General features: G+C 38.7%; 1 protein-coding gene across 3 annotated transcripts; it reads left to right on the top strand.

Moving 5' to 3' along the window:
- Nucleotides 1-767: 767 nt before the first annotated feature.
- Nucleotides 768-9,392, top strand: LOC148878335 (chromatin remodeling protein EBS-like). Of its 3 annotated transcripts, XM_088953179.1 has the most exons (7): nucleotides 768-1,564; nucleotides 1,672-2,014; nucleotides 2,098-2,166; nucleotides 5,849-5,987; nucleotides 7,985-8,029; nucleotides 8,139-8,272; nucleotides 9,144-9,392. In XM_088953179.1, exons 1-6 carry the CDS (start codon nucleotides 1,492-1,494, stop codon nucleotides 8,214-8,216), a joined length of 747 nt encoding a protein of 248 aa, XP_088809305.1. In that variant the 5' UTR covers nucleotides 768-1,491; the 3' UTR covers nucleotides 8,217-8,272; nucleotides 9,144-9,392. The 3 variants fall into 3 exon arrangements, with proteins under 3 accessions (XP_088809305.1, XP_088809312.1, XP_088809295.1); XM_088953169.1 differs by lacking the exon at nucleotides 8,139-8,272 and having other exon boundaries at nucleotides 1,186-1,564; nucleotides 7,985-8,064; XM_088953186.1 differs by lacking the exons at nucleotides 7,985-8,029; nucleotides 8,139-8,272 and having other exon boundaries at nucleotides 1,008-1,564.
- The last annotated feature ends 6,358 nt before the right edge of the window (nucleotides 9,393-15,750 follow it).

Genomic DNA, 15,750 nt, shown 5'->3' with positions numbered 1-15,750 from the left:
CATAAATGTCAAATTTCTATTTAAAATGGGCTTATGTTGGACAAATCAAGCCTGATTCTTTAGATTGGGACTATGGTTTATGTTGATGTTAAACCTTAACCCATCCTGCCTGACTTGTATCCCTGTTAACACCAAATTGAGCCCCGTGTCCCACAAGATAGTAGCCGAGTATATGCGAATAATGTTTGGCCGACCTATATGACTTTATAATTTTGGGTTGGGTGGAGAATTGACAAAAAGAGTAATGAATTCATGATTCGGCGAGATGATCTTCACTTGCCATCGCTAGAGGACTTTAAAACTTTATAACAAAACAAAATTTGTGTGTTTATTCTTGTCTGTTTTTATATAATAATAATTGTTATTGTTGACAACTTGACATACGAGATTAGCTGTGAATATTAGGTGGGTTAAGTTAAAATCCGAAAAGTTTATAATTCCAGTTGATTGGCCATATGTCTTTTACCCTTGCTAGTCTCATGGAATAAAAATTTTAAAAAGAAAATCATAATTGCCTCAAGTGAACTAATTTGTCATAAATTTGCCATGTGGAGTCATGTAATGAATTATTTAAACTGTCCTCCTAGCAGAGGATCCTTTGACCTAAAAGAACACTGAATAAGAATTCACGCCATCTCTTATTAATATTTTCTACAAGGTTCTATTTGTTTATAGTGCAAATTTGAACAATACAAAAGAAAAAAAAAATCAAAATAATAATAGTCTGGATGAGATAAGTGTAAGCCCATCAAAGTTAATAACGAGTAAGGAGGCTTTGTCCACACGATTCGTAGTTCAACTTCAACCTGCTTTTTGAAATGCTTTTCCTTATTAATAACCTTGATTCGCGATTTATCTTATCCACCTTGAACGGTCCACATCACAAAGAATCAAACCAAAACACCGCATTGATCCACAGGGAACAGATACACTTTTATCAACAAAAGAAGCAGAAATCGTTTTCAGCCGTTCATTTTATTACCACTCGTTGATCGTCTTCATCTGTTGGATATCTACGACCTGCTAAAAAAAAAACCCTGATACAGTCGGTGGACGGTGATCCACTTGAACAGCAGGACAAATTGTCGTCTCTCTACGTACAAAAATACGTATCAACGCCAAGGAAATACAGAAACATACGACACCATGGATGTGTATAATATGCATGTATGTATGTGTGGGTGCATGGGATGATGTGGCGAAGCTGTTCATACTCGAATGCGAACATAAGCCCCCGTCGGAAATTCTCTCTCTCCTCATACAGTCGTCAGTTGCCTCTCGGAAGAGTTCTAGTTCTAGGGTTTCTGCGTACTTCCTCTCCCAGAATCTAGGGTTTGAACAATGATTCCCATAATCATCTAATCAATGCATTCATCTTTTTGATTTCGCCTTTAAAACTGCTTCCGACTGGTAGTGTTTAATCTCTTTATCTATTCCTCTTTCTCGATTAAAAGAGCCTTGTTTTGAACGAAGCATAGAAGCTAATCAGTCATGGCGAAGACGAAACCGGGGAAGAAGGACTTAGATTCCTACACAATCAAGGGCACCAACAAGATCGTCAGACGTAATTTTTCTCTATTTTTTTCCTCTAATAAACTTCAGCTGTTAGATTAAATGCTTGAAGATAGAGTTCTTTTTTCGCTAAGTTGGGTGGTTAAATGGATTTGGCAGCGGGAGATTGTGTTCTGATGCGTCCCTCAGACTCAGATAAGCCGCCTTATGTTGCTCGAGTGGAGAAGATCGAAGCAGATAACCGGAACAATGTGAAGGTACGGGTGAGATGGTACTATCGACCGGAGGAGTCGATTGGAGGGAGGAGGCAGTTCCATGGAGCCAAGGAGTTATTTCTATCGGACCATTATGATGTGCAGAGTGCCCACACTATTGAGGGGAAGTGCACTGTCCACTCTTTTAAGAATTACACCAAACTTGAGAATGTTGGTGCTGAGGACTACTTCTGCCGATTCGAGTACAAAGCTGCTACTGGGGGATTCACCCCTGACCGAGTTGCAGTGTGAGTTTAGTGCTCTATTTCTTTTCCTTATTGAATTTCTTATTCGAGTGAGTATGTATTTTGAAATTGATTTTAGCTTGCAGGTATTGCAAGTGCGAAATGCCTTATAATCCTGACGATCTCATGGTTCAGTGTGAAGGATGCAAAGACTGGTAACTTTGTTTTTGTTCCTTAGATTTTCCTTTAACTTTGTCTCACATTTGATTACACTAATCTGCACTATGCTGGATCGTTTGTGGGAGTTGCAATATTAAACATTACTTCCCGGGGTCATTTAATACTTATGCTTTCGTCACAGTTCATTTTGCATCCGTCCTGAATTTTAAGGAACAATACATTCACAATCTTAGATCATAAGATTGCTAGATGGAATTGCATAGATATTGTTTCTGCCTTCTTTGTACTTAATGTCAATGGTGTATTTTGACGAGTCCCTGGGCAGGTGATGCCTAAGCGGTTTGGCTTCACACGTGTACAAGCATAGTGCAATTACATGTTTAATTGTAGACCGCCAAACTACAAAATATACAAGGAAATAATTTAATAACAGATTACACATAATTTTCCAAAGAAATGACAATTTTTTTAATAACCTCTCTGGCTCAATGTAAAGCACACATGCGTGCAGAAGGATTTAGAACCCCAAATTTTAGCTTCACATGCACTCATAATGATCCAAAGTGGGTTGAACACGCTTATATCAATGTATGCAAGATCCATAATTACTTTTTACCTCCACTAAGATGTTTGTATATATACCGCCTGCCTAGTTTGTCCCTTAGGTAATGGGCCTCTGAAGAGCCTAGGCAACACTTTGACTACATTGGTTGTAAATGATTTGTTTAGAAACTACTGCTTTTGGAGCTTGTTTCTTTAGGTTGATATCTAGGAGTTTTTCATAAAATTTCTGTAGCAATGGTAGAAATTTAACTGTGGAAAACTGGGTGTTGCTGCATTTCTATATTTGAGCTTACTGTTTTCTTGCACTTACTGCTACTTCCAATTGATTGTGCTTTAGATTTGGAGTATAAATCTCTGGGAGTCAGATATGGCTCCATTCATTGCACAGTCTCTGTTTCAGTTTTTTTTTTTTTGGTGGAAAATTGGATATTACCCATCTATGATAATAATGACATAGGAGGCTAAGAGTCCAGGTTATTCCACGCTTTCCAGCTTATTCAGCAATGAATCATGTAAATAAAGCATGATCCAGGTTCCAGCATAGTCCCTGAATAACCTATGGGCAATTCTAGTGTTTTAAAAAGCAAAAAAGCACAAATAAAGGGCAAGGAGTTCCTAGAGCCTTAGGTATGAGGTGTTGCCTGAATTAAATGAGATGCTGTTTATAAAAATGAAAAACCCAATATTATAACAATGTGCAAATCAAAATCCTGAAAGAAAATAAGATCCTGTTAGTTCAATTGAATAGAGTAATTTTGTACTTAACACAAAAGCTATAACCTATTAGGTTCAAGTCCTACATGTACTAACTTTAAATTCAGAGAATTAGATCTACAACTTATATATCTAATCAAACAGGTTCAGGTAAGGAACACCCTACAGAATGATTGTGTGCCTTTTAAAACACTGTTGCTTCATTAAGAGAATTTAGTTTTTCGCTAGACAATCTTCAGATTATTTGTTGTATAAGGCTGCAATTTTTTTTTACTGATGGGTTCTTTTCTCAAGAATTTGTTTGACAATGCACATTAAAAAAATAAACAAAATAATTATGTGACATCACTCTACAATTATCTTTGGTGCAGTTGTCCTGGACAAATAACTGCAGCTTCCTTTTATTTGAGGAATGTGAATTATACATGGAGAATATTCTCCAGGTTTTTTTTCGTGTGACTACCAGCCCCCATCTATGGGTGGCATTTCCCTGAATGCAAGGGAACTGTAGAAAATGTGTACTTGGAAAAGCGTATCTAATTGCTTTATTATTTATTCCTTTCAATGTGAAATTTGTATTTGTCTACTTACATTTTAATTGTAGAATAATCTATTAGACAAATTCCTATTTTAGCCTACCCACACTCCACACCATCCCACCCTCCAACATAATAACAAAATTTGCATTAGTACCTATAGTTTAAAATTACAATTCTATATCATAATGTCATGCATTCATTTAGAATGTTATCATGTTCAAGTATGGTAACTCATCATAGAATGTTGCATGGCATTGTGCATGTCTTATCTCTTATGATAAGTTAAGGTACATATGGATTGCAAGAGAACTATATTATAGAGCCCCAATAAAAAGACAAAACCAACTCAATCTTTATGTCAACCCCAATTCTTTTTCCTTAAAGCAGAAATTTCTTTTCAACCATTTTTCATTGCATAAAGTGAATGCTAAATATAAGATGTTGTAAGAATCAAAACCACAAATCAAGGACCAGAAGATAGACTGAAAATTGAACCTCGATACTTCTGCCTTCGAGTAAAACTGTATATGGACTTCCTCTTTTTAGTGGGCCCCATTTGTTTTGTTTTTCTTGACCATACACGTAATATCCAAAGGTAGGAGTAGGGTACAAATGTATAAAATATTTATTAATTATATGGATCTGTTATCAATTTATAAACACATTTAACAAGATTAATTAGATTTTTTCTTCTTGATAAACCTTAAGAATTTGAAAAAGAAAATCTTCATATATTTAATCTAAATGAGTTTACCCAAGGCATCTCTAGTATACCCCATATAAGAAGCAGTATCAGGAAATTAGTTTCTCCTTGATTTGTTAAGGAGAGTTTTCTTGTTCAGTTCTATAATATTATTAATTTATTATTGATTCTCCACCAACATCTAAGAATAAGCGATCTATTGCAAGTTGAAGGGCCTAGAACCTATAAGGGTGAGGGGCAGACCAAAAGGGACATGGGGTTGAAGTGGTAAGAAATGATTTTAAGTGCTCATAATTTAACAATGGATGGTTTGACACTAAACAGAATGGAATGGTGAAACAGGATTCAGATAGCCATCCCCATATAGTCGGGACAATTTTTGGCCTCAAAGTAAATAATAATAGTACACAAGATAGCATCTTATATATTAGTGTAATGTTTGCTTTCTGATTATATTTGTTTTACAATTTTGGGCCTCAAAGTAAATTATGTAAATAACACATTAACTGCTATTATTTATAATGTTTTCCCATCTCTTCTCTTCATATTATGAATCTCCACTCATATACGTTTTTTTTTTTTTTTTTTTTTTTTTTATAATTAGAGTGGATAATTATGATTCAGTGTAGAAGTTTTCAAAAAGGATAAAAAAGCATGAGGCTCTCAAAACCACTCACACATTTCATACAACTTGATATCTTTATTTACTTATAAGGTGTGCATAAAATTGTTTATACAGTTGTGTGCCAATTATTTATTTATTTAAAGAAACGTAAGTCCCCCTTTTCAGTTCAAACTGTCATTGCATTAATCTAGTCAGTTTATTGTGCATTTCTGGAGGCTGGTTCAGCAGTTTGTGTCCTTTTTGAGGTCAATTCAGATATGAGGATTGGATCACATCCCTGATTTGAGTGGTTTGTATGCTGCTGTTCCTATTATTATTTAATTCTTTCTTGTTCTGGTTCCCCTCTAAATTGAGACATTCTGCTCTGTTTGCAATGCCTAATCTCTTTAAAATCTTTTTTTTTTTTAAATCTCTTTGAAATATGTTATGCTTTTTCTTTTTTGTCAAAGTTTTCTTTTGGGTTTGGAGTTGGTTCTTATATATTTGCAAACTCTTTTTTTTTTTTTTCTATCTAAAAACAGTACTCTTGATTTTTTTCTACATATTTTTATGCATTACTATCGTCCTTGCAGGTTTCATCCTTCTTGTATGGGCATGACTATTGAACAAGCAAAGAAGTTAGATCACTTCTTATGTTCCGATTGTTCGTCTGATGATGATGCTAAAAGATCCCTGAACACATTTCCTCTCTCACCACCTGTTGAGCCCAAGGTGAGGATGATGGTTTATTGTCTTGGACATGATTAGACAAGTCTTTTTGCTTCCATTTGTTATCAATTCTGTAAAATGTTACATATCTCTACATGATTCTTTTTTTTTTTTATTTGTTACACTTTCATTAATGAACTTTAAAGTTAAAATCTGTCAAATGGTATTGAGAAATAGGATGTTTGGTAAATACTTTTCTCTGTTAGGACTTTGGTTGTGTTTACCTTTACTTTGCCCTGACAGAATCTTTTCCTACTTAGTACAAATTAACTCAATAAAGCCTTGTCCCAGCTTGTTCTACTGTATTATGGATTTATTATTTATTTTTATGTTATGAGAAATCGGACATTACTTTTTGAGTCATCCTTGTATTTTGTGTTGCTTGTTGATATGCAAGAACAGGGAAGGTTGTTCTTTTGTTTCTCTCAATGATTTTGCATCACTCATTTTTTATTCTCTTTTCATTTTTATGAAAATCCTGCTTTAATATAAAAAAAAATCTGACTTGAGGCCTCTTGATTTTATAGAATGGCACGATTTATGTTCCTTTGCATTTTGATTGCTTTTTTTTTTGGATTAGAGAAAGTCTAATTCAATATAACTACTAGATTGCAAGTCAACAAAAAAGTGATATAGGGTGTACAACTTCTGCTGAACTCAAGCTGCAGTTGCATGAGAAAGGGGATTATCTTTCTTGACATTTGATCTACTCATCTTCAATAAGTATGATTCTGTATTTTGTTGTGTTGACTAATTTAACTTGGTACAAATGTTTTAGTTAAATACCATTTATTTTATTTGATTGTTTTGGACCTAGTTTAAAATAGTTTAAGCAGGATGCAGGGGTGACTGGAAAGTTTCTTTTGGCAATGCCATAATGTAGGGTGATTATTTTGTGGTGGTTGATTGCAGATTTCCTCCTTCAACTGTTCAACAATAGCTTAGCTCTTAGGACTTGAGTTCCAAGTCACTCTATTGAGATACAAACTCGTGAATGGGAGATGAACCATCCAAGTTATAAAACTGATCATGGTTAATAATAATTTTCACAACTACTTCAGATTTATACCTGCTTCAGGCTATCACAAGGTCATATAAAAGTTAGATTTTCTGCGATGGTCATTGTTTCATGTGAATAATTTAGGCTGTCCAAAGATTGTGCATCCATGTCGAGTATTTCAAACTATATGGTTATTTGCTAATGAATGAAACTATCCTTTTTTGAAGGTAAATAGGGAAGATGTTCCTTTGCTGCTTTCCTGTTACAAGTAGAGAAATATTTACTAGAGTAGGCATCGGGGAAATTTTATCCATCTACTCTAATTTTTATGGAGGATAGTCTGGTAATGTTCATTGGAATGACTTGTCTAATATAAATAGAAGACTGTAGAGCTGTCATTAGATCGGATCTGGTCTGACCCACAGGGTAGACCCAGGTAGTGACCCATTAAGTAAACATGCAGAACCAGTTCCAAAGTGGATCCTATAGGATCAGTAATTGGAACTATTGGATCTGATCCTATAAGATCCGATTATAATTGACAGCCATAATTTTAACCTGTAATTTGACAATGAACGCATTTACCATAATAGGTTTCCTTTTTGTTGAAAGAGAAAAAAAGGTGTTAGACTTTAGTTATCTTTATAATATGCCAATATACATATAATAATTATGTATACAAGTACATGTATAGTTGGCGAGGTCTTAATCGGTTTGAAACAACCCAATCAATAGCCATCCAATTATAACTGGGATACATAATGTGACCTATACATAATTGGGTTGGTATGGTTTGGGTCTGTCCGACCCATTGACAGCCCTAGACTGGGCACAGGAGTTGGTATTTCTCTTCACTTCTTATTCTTCTCTTTTATATAATTTTCTCTTCTCACCATAGATCACCTTGTCAACAAGAGCATGGCAATTGTGAACAGATGTTACCTTTGTGGTGGGGACTGAGTTTCTAACACTTTTGATCTATTGTGCTTTGACATATTAGATCTGGTCGCATTTCTTGACACTTTTCAGCCGTCAGTGGGTTACAGTGAGAATCTATCCAGCCTTATTTCTTCTTGGAAGGTGACTGGTTTCTGTGTTAGGGAAAATTGTTTGATATTTGTTTCCTTTTGCTTTATATTGGTGCCTATGGAAAGAGAAATAGCAGGACTTTTTTAAACAAAGAGCTCTACAAGAGGGAAGCTATTGGCAAAATTGAAAGGACTCTTGTATGATGGGTTAACATTCTCAAACAATTTGCTGATATCAAGCAGGAACACTACAATAGCCAGTGGGTCACCTTTTTCTTTGATATTTCTTAACTGTATAATGGGAAGCTTTCTCTCGTGTATTTGATTTTTTATTTGTCTCTGTAATGTTTTGGGGAACATCAAATGTCTATCATGTAAAAAATCGAACTATTTTTTAAAAATATATGATTTGCATCCGAGGAAGTAGATGAAATCCATTAATAGGTTCCTTGATCCCTGTGACACTTAGTGTGTTCTGTGAGCGGTTGTTTTACTTGAAGGTGAAGTATAATTCACAACAAAAGAGGATTTAATATGAGAGTTAATGCATACAGACAATTAGTGAATCCGTGGTTTGGCATTTAGAGATTGTTAATTTGTTTTAGTTTCATTTTCCATTTGAACCATCTAAAGTTCATTTAATTATCTTATATTTCTTTTATCCTTGACATTCCTCATAGGGAGTTTTCTTTCAGGTAGTCCCCATGTTCATATCGTGGAGTAATAGATCAATATAAATCTAAACATTCTAACTGGTCTTTTTTTTGGGTATTTTCTGAAATTTGAAGCCATTTTCCTTTCATATCGTATCGGGTCTCCTGTATTTGTCTTAAAAATTGATTTCAGTTGAACACAAAATCTGGATTCTCTGAGTATCATGGATAGGATCTCATAGCATTCCTTTTGTTGTATACAATGTTTTGCACCGATTCTTGATACTCAGCCAAAGACCTTGCTGCTAATCATTACATAGGGACGGGGTTTTACATTGAGAAGTGGTTGGCATTGTATGTGGAGCCGCCTTGGTTTTAAATTGAAAATTTCATTCAAATTGCTAATGTTGATACTCATTTGCAATATATTGTCACCTGTTTTTTGTCTGTTCTGATTGCATTCCAATTACTGTTACAGGTGGAGCCAAAGCGCCGGAAGAGATGACCAATCAATGAAGAGGCTGTGGTGCATGATGAGGAGGTACTTGTTTTCTTGCATGTTTGCTCTTCATTGGTGTCTAGTGTCATGTGGAATTGTACAGTGCAGAGAACATACTGTGCTTGCACAAACTGGAGGCTTTTCTTAATTTATGTGCTTTTAACATTATATTGTATGTGTGCGCACCGTAGATTTTAGGAGCTGACTTTATGAAATTGTGTTGTCTCATGTGTACACTCTGCAAAGTATAACTCTTATCTAAGGACAAGATCCCTTAATTTGCACCCTAAAAAGAAATTTAGGTGGAAAAAGGCATAGAATTTCTTTGTAGCAAGCATGTTCACGTTCATGTTGGGTGACTATGCAACCTAACATATTAACATAAAGTTCCCCTGACCAGAACACCATGTTAGGTGATTGTGAAAACAAATTCTGTCTACGTTTGACAGCCTCCGCTGTCCACAGGGCTCTCACTGAGCGGCTGAACCGCTTGTCCATATAAACTTCGCACAATGTGTCACGTTGAAACAGCCTTTTAACGTGAAGGCATGGTGTTTGGACTGACGTGTCACGTTGAGAGCCTGTGGGTAGTACAAACTGTCAAACATGGGCAACCACAATGATTTTTTGATGGGTTAGGGTTCACCCAGAACTAGAAGTGGCCAAACTCTTCTACATTAAAATGTGGCGTCCATCAGCATGCTTGCTTTCCAGAATGCTTGGATTGTCACCAACAGTAGTAATTTCATCAAGTAGCCCTACTTTGTTCGGTGAGAGTTTCCTATTGGATACTTGGTTGATGGTTGGTTTTGAGCCTTTTGACATGGAAACAATCCTATACATGTAGGAGTCGACAATGTGAAGGGTTTTCTTCCCCTACTCTGTGGTAGTGATGGTTGCCCTACTTAGTTTGGTACTTTACCTATATCCTTGTGTATGCGGGATCACATTGAGAATGCCCAGGACTGCTGCTGCTTGGTTCTGGTCATTCTCCTATTTGTTGATCCCCCCCTCTTGAAGCAATATGCAATGGGACATTGGTAGAGACTAAAGACGTCTGAATTTCATTTTTTTTTGTTAGAAGGAGAATATACTAACCAGAAAAAAGTGCAGCACATCAGGAGGATCTATTGAGTCTCGGCATATAGCCTCCTCTAAACCACTTAGAACAACTATACGAAAAGGCATCAGACTCTACTGAACCCTTTTGCGCAAGCAAATGCGCCACACTATTAGAAAAGTAGAAAACCTATTAACAACAGAAGGCTAGTCTACAGACAGACTTATCTAGGAAGTCTTTAAGCAGTAGAAAAGACATCCCCCATCCCCTACACTGTTCTTGCTTCCTGGAGTTTGATAAGAGAGAAACAATCACTTTCCACTGTAACCTGGGCCACTCCACACCTTCGGGTGAGATCCAGTCCCTTGAGAACAGCAAAAGCATCCACCTGAATAGTAGATTCATCTTTAGCCGCACCAAATTCTGCTGTCATGAGTACACAACCAAAATGATCTCTCGTCACAGCCCCAATACCAGCTTTCCCTTGCCCTTTGAAAATTTCTTTTGGTTATGTCAACTTCAGATCAGAATGCTAACATTATGGGCATGCAGCCATGGACCATGGAATGGATTTGATCCCAGCCGTCCAGAGGATTGGAGGTGTTCGTGGCGTACATGGTCCAAGGGTCTCTAGTCTCTATAGATACATGAAGCATGATTTTCAAACCAGACCGGACTGGGTGGTCAGACCATTCGAACCAGAAACTGGTCATGTCTCTGGGTCTGGTTTTGCTTTGGACCGTTAATTCTCAAAATACCGTTGAAATGGTCAAAGAACCACTGACTCGGGTGGTCAAACCGTTAAATTGTTTGACCCAGGCAGTGGTTCACGGTTTTATTTAAAAGTGTAAATAGAGGAGATCTCAGATCTGAGAGATATTAGATCACAGATCTGAGATCAGAGAGAGAGAGAGAGAGAGAGAGTGAGGTTTCTAAATATGCGTATTTATAATATATGATATATTATTTATTATTTAAAATATAATATTTTACGTATATTAATAATTTTTTATTATATATTTATATATATTTTTTATAATATATATTTTAAAAATTAAAATTTTGAAAAACCAACGAATCGAACTGATGGTTAACCAAACCAGTCAACTGGTTAACCGATTGGCTTCGGTTTGGTTTCGGTTACTGGTTTTCTAAAAACCGGTAGTACTAGTTTGGTTACAAAAAAAGGCTCACGACCCCTAACTACAACAAGGCTATTACTGGCCCACAATGAAGTCGGATGCACTAGAAATAGTTTGAAAGTGCGACAAGTACCAGTGATATGCCAACATACCTCATCATCCCGCTACTGACCTGAGGTATCGTACCAGTCTGTGACCATTTGCATAGTGGGGGATAGATATCCCCAGTCCCTTTTCACCTACGACCGAGCATATGAGGTTTCTAATTGTCGCGGTCAACTACTTTGCAAAGTGGGTGGAAGTTGAGCCACTAGTATCCATTACAACTCAAAATGTACATAACTTTTTCTAAAAGATGATCATATGCAAATTTGGACTCCCTAAGGTGTTGATATCAGACAAAGGGACGTAGTTCAAAGACATAAAATTTCAAAGTTGGTGTGCCAAGATGGAAATCTAGCAAAATTTCACTATAGTGACGAATAGGGCGATATTCTGCAGACTCAAATCTCGGCTCTCCCGAGCTAAGGGTTTGTGGTTGAATGAGGTGCCTAGTGTCCTTTGGGCTTGCCGAACTACAATCAAGATGATGGCTGACGAGACTCCTTTCAACCTAACATACGGAATTGAGGCTAACATCCTAACCAAGATCGAGGTGTTGACCTTGCAGTTTGAGACGTACAATGAAGAGGCTAACGAGGACGAGCTGCAGGCCAACCTCGACTTGGTGGAAAAAGTTCGTGACTTAGCCTATATTCGGATCGCAACATACTAACAACAAGTAGTTCTATATTATAATGCCCAAGTTAAGAGATGCCAATTTCATGTTGGCGACTTGCTACTTAGGAAGGTTATAGTACCTAATCCCAACGCGGGAAAGGTAGGTCCAAATTGGGAAGGCCCCTATAGAGTTCTCAAGGTGATCGGTGAGGAGACGTACGAGATCGAAATGTTGGAGGGGAGGTAGGTACCCCGTGCCCAGAATGTCGATAACCTAAGGAGATATAATCTATGAACAGTCCAGAAGTTTCGAGTTGCGTTCGCAAATGATGTGTGAAAAATTAAACTGCCCACCCTAACGACTTGGTCTAGCCCATCTACGCTATGAGCACTTTAGCTAAGTTATATATAAGGGAAGCCAAACCTCTTTCAGATTTAAGGCCTTTATGCCGACCTCAGAATACGTCGGCAAGTCAACAACTCAACATCGTTCTGACTTAGCTGAAATCATAAGCATAGTCACTTTGGTACCTAGGCAGCTGGTGCACCTCAGCAACCTCGGATCATGCTCTAAGACTTAGCCTATTTTCTAGTAACTGAAAATACAAGACAAGAAAGAAGGGCATAGTAGATGCAAAAAGTCAATTCCAATAAATAGAAGAAGGAAAGAGAATATCGCTACTAAAAAAAAAAGACAATTTAAGGAAGCCGAGCTCGGTGAGACAGAAAGTTAGACATTGTGGGGCTCGTCTACCCCCATGCCCTCGACACCGGCACCTTCTGCGGCAGCATCAGATCCGCCGTCCGCACCATCGCCGACCACATCGACCTCGTCCTCCTCCTTCTTAGAGTTAGTCTCTTGATTGACCTGACCCATCATCTTGTTGGTGCACGTCGAGGACTTTAATTTGCTAGGTCGAACTCTGGGCACACCGAGGCCACTAGCATCCGACACAGCTTGAATCCCTAATGAAAAGCGTCGGAGCCAAACTCCTTCCTTTCCTTCAAGAAGTCAGGCGAAGTCTTGAAATCTTCAACTGCACGGACCTCAACAGCATGAGCGTCGTCAAGAAACTTCAACTGTTGCTTAGTGAGCTCAGCTTCTTTCTCCTACAACTTCTAGTCCTTGAGCCCGAGCTCCTCGATCAGCTTCTCAACCTCCCTTATCAGGTCCGCAGTGTGGCTCCACTCCTCCATGAGCTCGTCCTTCAAGTCGTCGATGAGACAGACAACCCGCTCAATTCAGGACCTATACTCCGTCGCTTCCTCATCGACAGCTTGGGCCCTCACCAAATTTCCCTCAACCTGCCCCAACAAGGATTTTGCCAAAGTGTTCGCTTACAAATGAGAAAAAGGGAAATAAGCCTAGAATGGAGATCGAAATGAATACGATGGAAAGGTCGGGAACATACCACCATGAGGCAATGCATAAGCTTTCCACCGAGCTCACTAGGATGTGATCCCCGATGCGTCGTGACCTCGTCAGGAAAGATGGCCTCCTTGTTCTTCACTAGGGTGGTTCGGAAGTCCATGATGGTGTTCCTCTCCTCAAGATCGATCTCGGCATTCGAACCACTGGTTGCCTAGATCTTAGGTGGTGGAAGGGGTTCCTCAGGTGTACGAGCGGTCTCAGGCTCTAGCGAGGTCCTTTCTTGCTGGTCTCCCTTAACCAAGTCAACTATCGGCACAACCTCAGTAGCACTTCACACAACTGTTTCTAGAGCAGTGACCTAAGGCTCCTCTTGGTGAGTGACCTTCCTCTTTTTCCTCTTCATGGCCTAGAACAACCCGAAAGTTGGCATGCCCGACATGTTTACTGCACGAGAAATGGTGAGCCAAACTATTAAAAAAAAGAGAGAAAGTAAAGAAGAAAAAGAAGGGAAATGCCTAAGCTTGAGATGACGACCTACCTGGAGGACTCAGGTTAGCTTAGATCAACTTCTCCTTGGCCAAGTACTCACTTAGCATTGACTTTTCCACTAGGACCTTCTCCCTCATCTACATCCACTTACTAAGAGTTTCCTCCCCAGTGTCCTTAACTCCCTTTCTCTAGGTTGTTAAGAACGACCATTTGCTACTTAGGTCAAGGAAGAAATATTTCCTCTTCTAGGCCGATACCTTGGAGGGGAAGCCGTTCAATAACTTACACCCATGGCGGTAGGACAAGTAATAATTGTACATCATGGGAGTATTGGAGGGGTTTTTCTTTATATGGCATATGCAGACGAAGGTCTTAATATCTAGGGGAAGCCGACGTGGTGACAGAAGGATATGGTGTTGGCCAAGGTCCTAATGGAGTTGGGATGAAACTGACCTAATGTTATAGTAGTTTAGCACTTTGGGAATAAGTGGATGAAGGGGGAACTGAAGACTCGCTTTTAGGGCTTCCTTGAAGATAGCGACCTTGTCTTCCTTGTGCTCCCATTGGTATTGCCCAAGGGGAGGGGAATATCTGAACTGTTCAGAATCCTATATTGAAATGTGAGCTCGTTGATGTTCTTTGTAGAGAGCTCAGTGGGACTGAACTAGTATGGTGCCTTAGCACTACAGGAAGACAAGGCCCTCTTATGAGAACCTCGTCGGTCTTGAGCCGAGGTCCCTTCCTCGACCTGGAAGGACGGACCCCTCTCTTTCTCGGACTCACTATCAGATATTATGAATAAAGTAGAACTAAAGGAGATGACTCACCTAGAACGAGTAAACTGATAACTCTAACAATGCCATGCTCTACAATCTCACCAGAACTCCAAAGATAGGGACAAGAAAAATGGGCCCCTAAGGGTCCTATTTATAGACAGATGAACCGAACTATCGACGGTTGAGATTGGTTGGATCTAACTGTTCGCAAGGGTGTGACGATTCATATTTTGAGGCAAAATCAATTTAGTGCGTTTTTGACTTTTGCACGTCCCCAATATGCTACCTTGTGCATAGGTCAGACTGACCAAACCAACCAATTCCTAAGCCACTGGTTGGACCATAAATGAGGATGGGAATCAGACCAAATAACTTTGGGTTAAGACTACCCTCTCATTTGACTGATCGGACCGAACTTGGGAGTGGGGGCAATTGATGAGGGGTAATTTGATTCTCCAGTGATATCATGACACATGGCATTGAAGAACAGAAGAGTGACACCTCGACACCACATAAGCAGACCCCATGAGCACTTTGGGCACTTCACAATTGCATCAGTAACCTCGGCACCACCCCGGTAGGCCGAACTACAAATAGATAATCAAGACCTCAAGTCGGCGTAAGTGGCGACCTGCTTCCACTGATTTGACATGTTTCTAGTTAGCAACCTACCTAACGTGCCAAGCGACCTCTCTCTTAAGTGAGTTATCGCCTCTGAATTCCCCGGAATCACGATGCCATGTAGGAAGAGTTGGTTATCACCCCGCCCGCATAGACATTACCTACTTACACGGAGTCCACTTCCTGTGAAACCACCTCTGAACCAAATGGGCGCTTACGGAAAAATTCCTGTATAAGGGCATCACCTCTAACCTCATAAGGTACGCGCAATTTAGCACTTAAACTCTCTGACTTTGTTTGCTTTTTAGCTCTCAGAAAACCCTAATTCACTGATTTAAGCATCGGAATGCTTATACCAAGTAAATTAACCCGGATACTCCGATCTTTTCTTTTTCTTTACAGCCCA

This window comes from Nelumbo lutea, chromosome 1, assembly GCF_056320005.1.
Source record: "Nelumbo lutea isolate HS-2025 chromosome 1, American lotus-T2T, whole genome shotgun sequence".
Taxonomy (NCBI): Eukaryota; Viridiplantae; Streptophyta; class Magnoliopsida; order Proteales; family Nelumbonaceae; genus Nelumbo; species Nelumbo lutea.
Note: the sequence above shows the minus strand (reverse complement) of the source record. Positions and strands in the feature narration are given on the sequence as shown.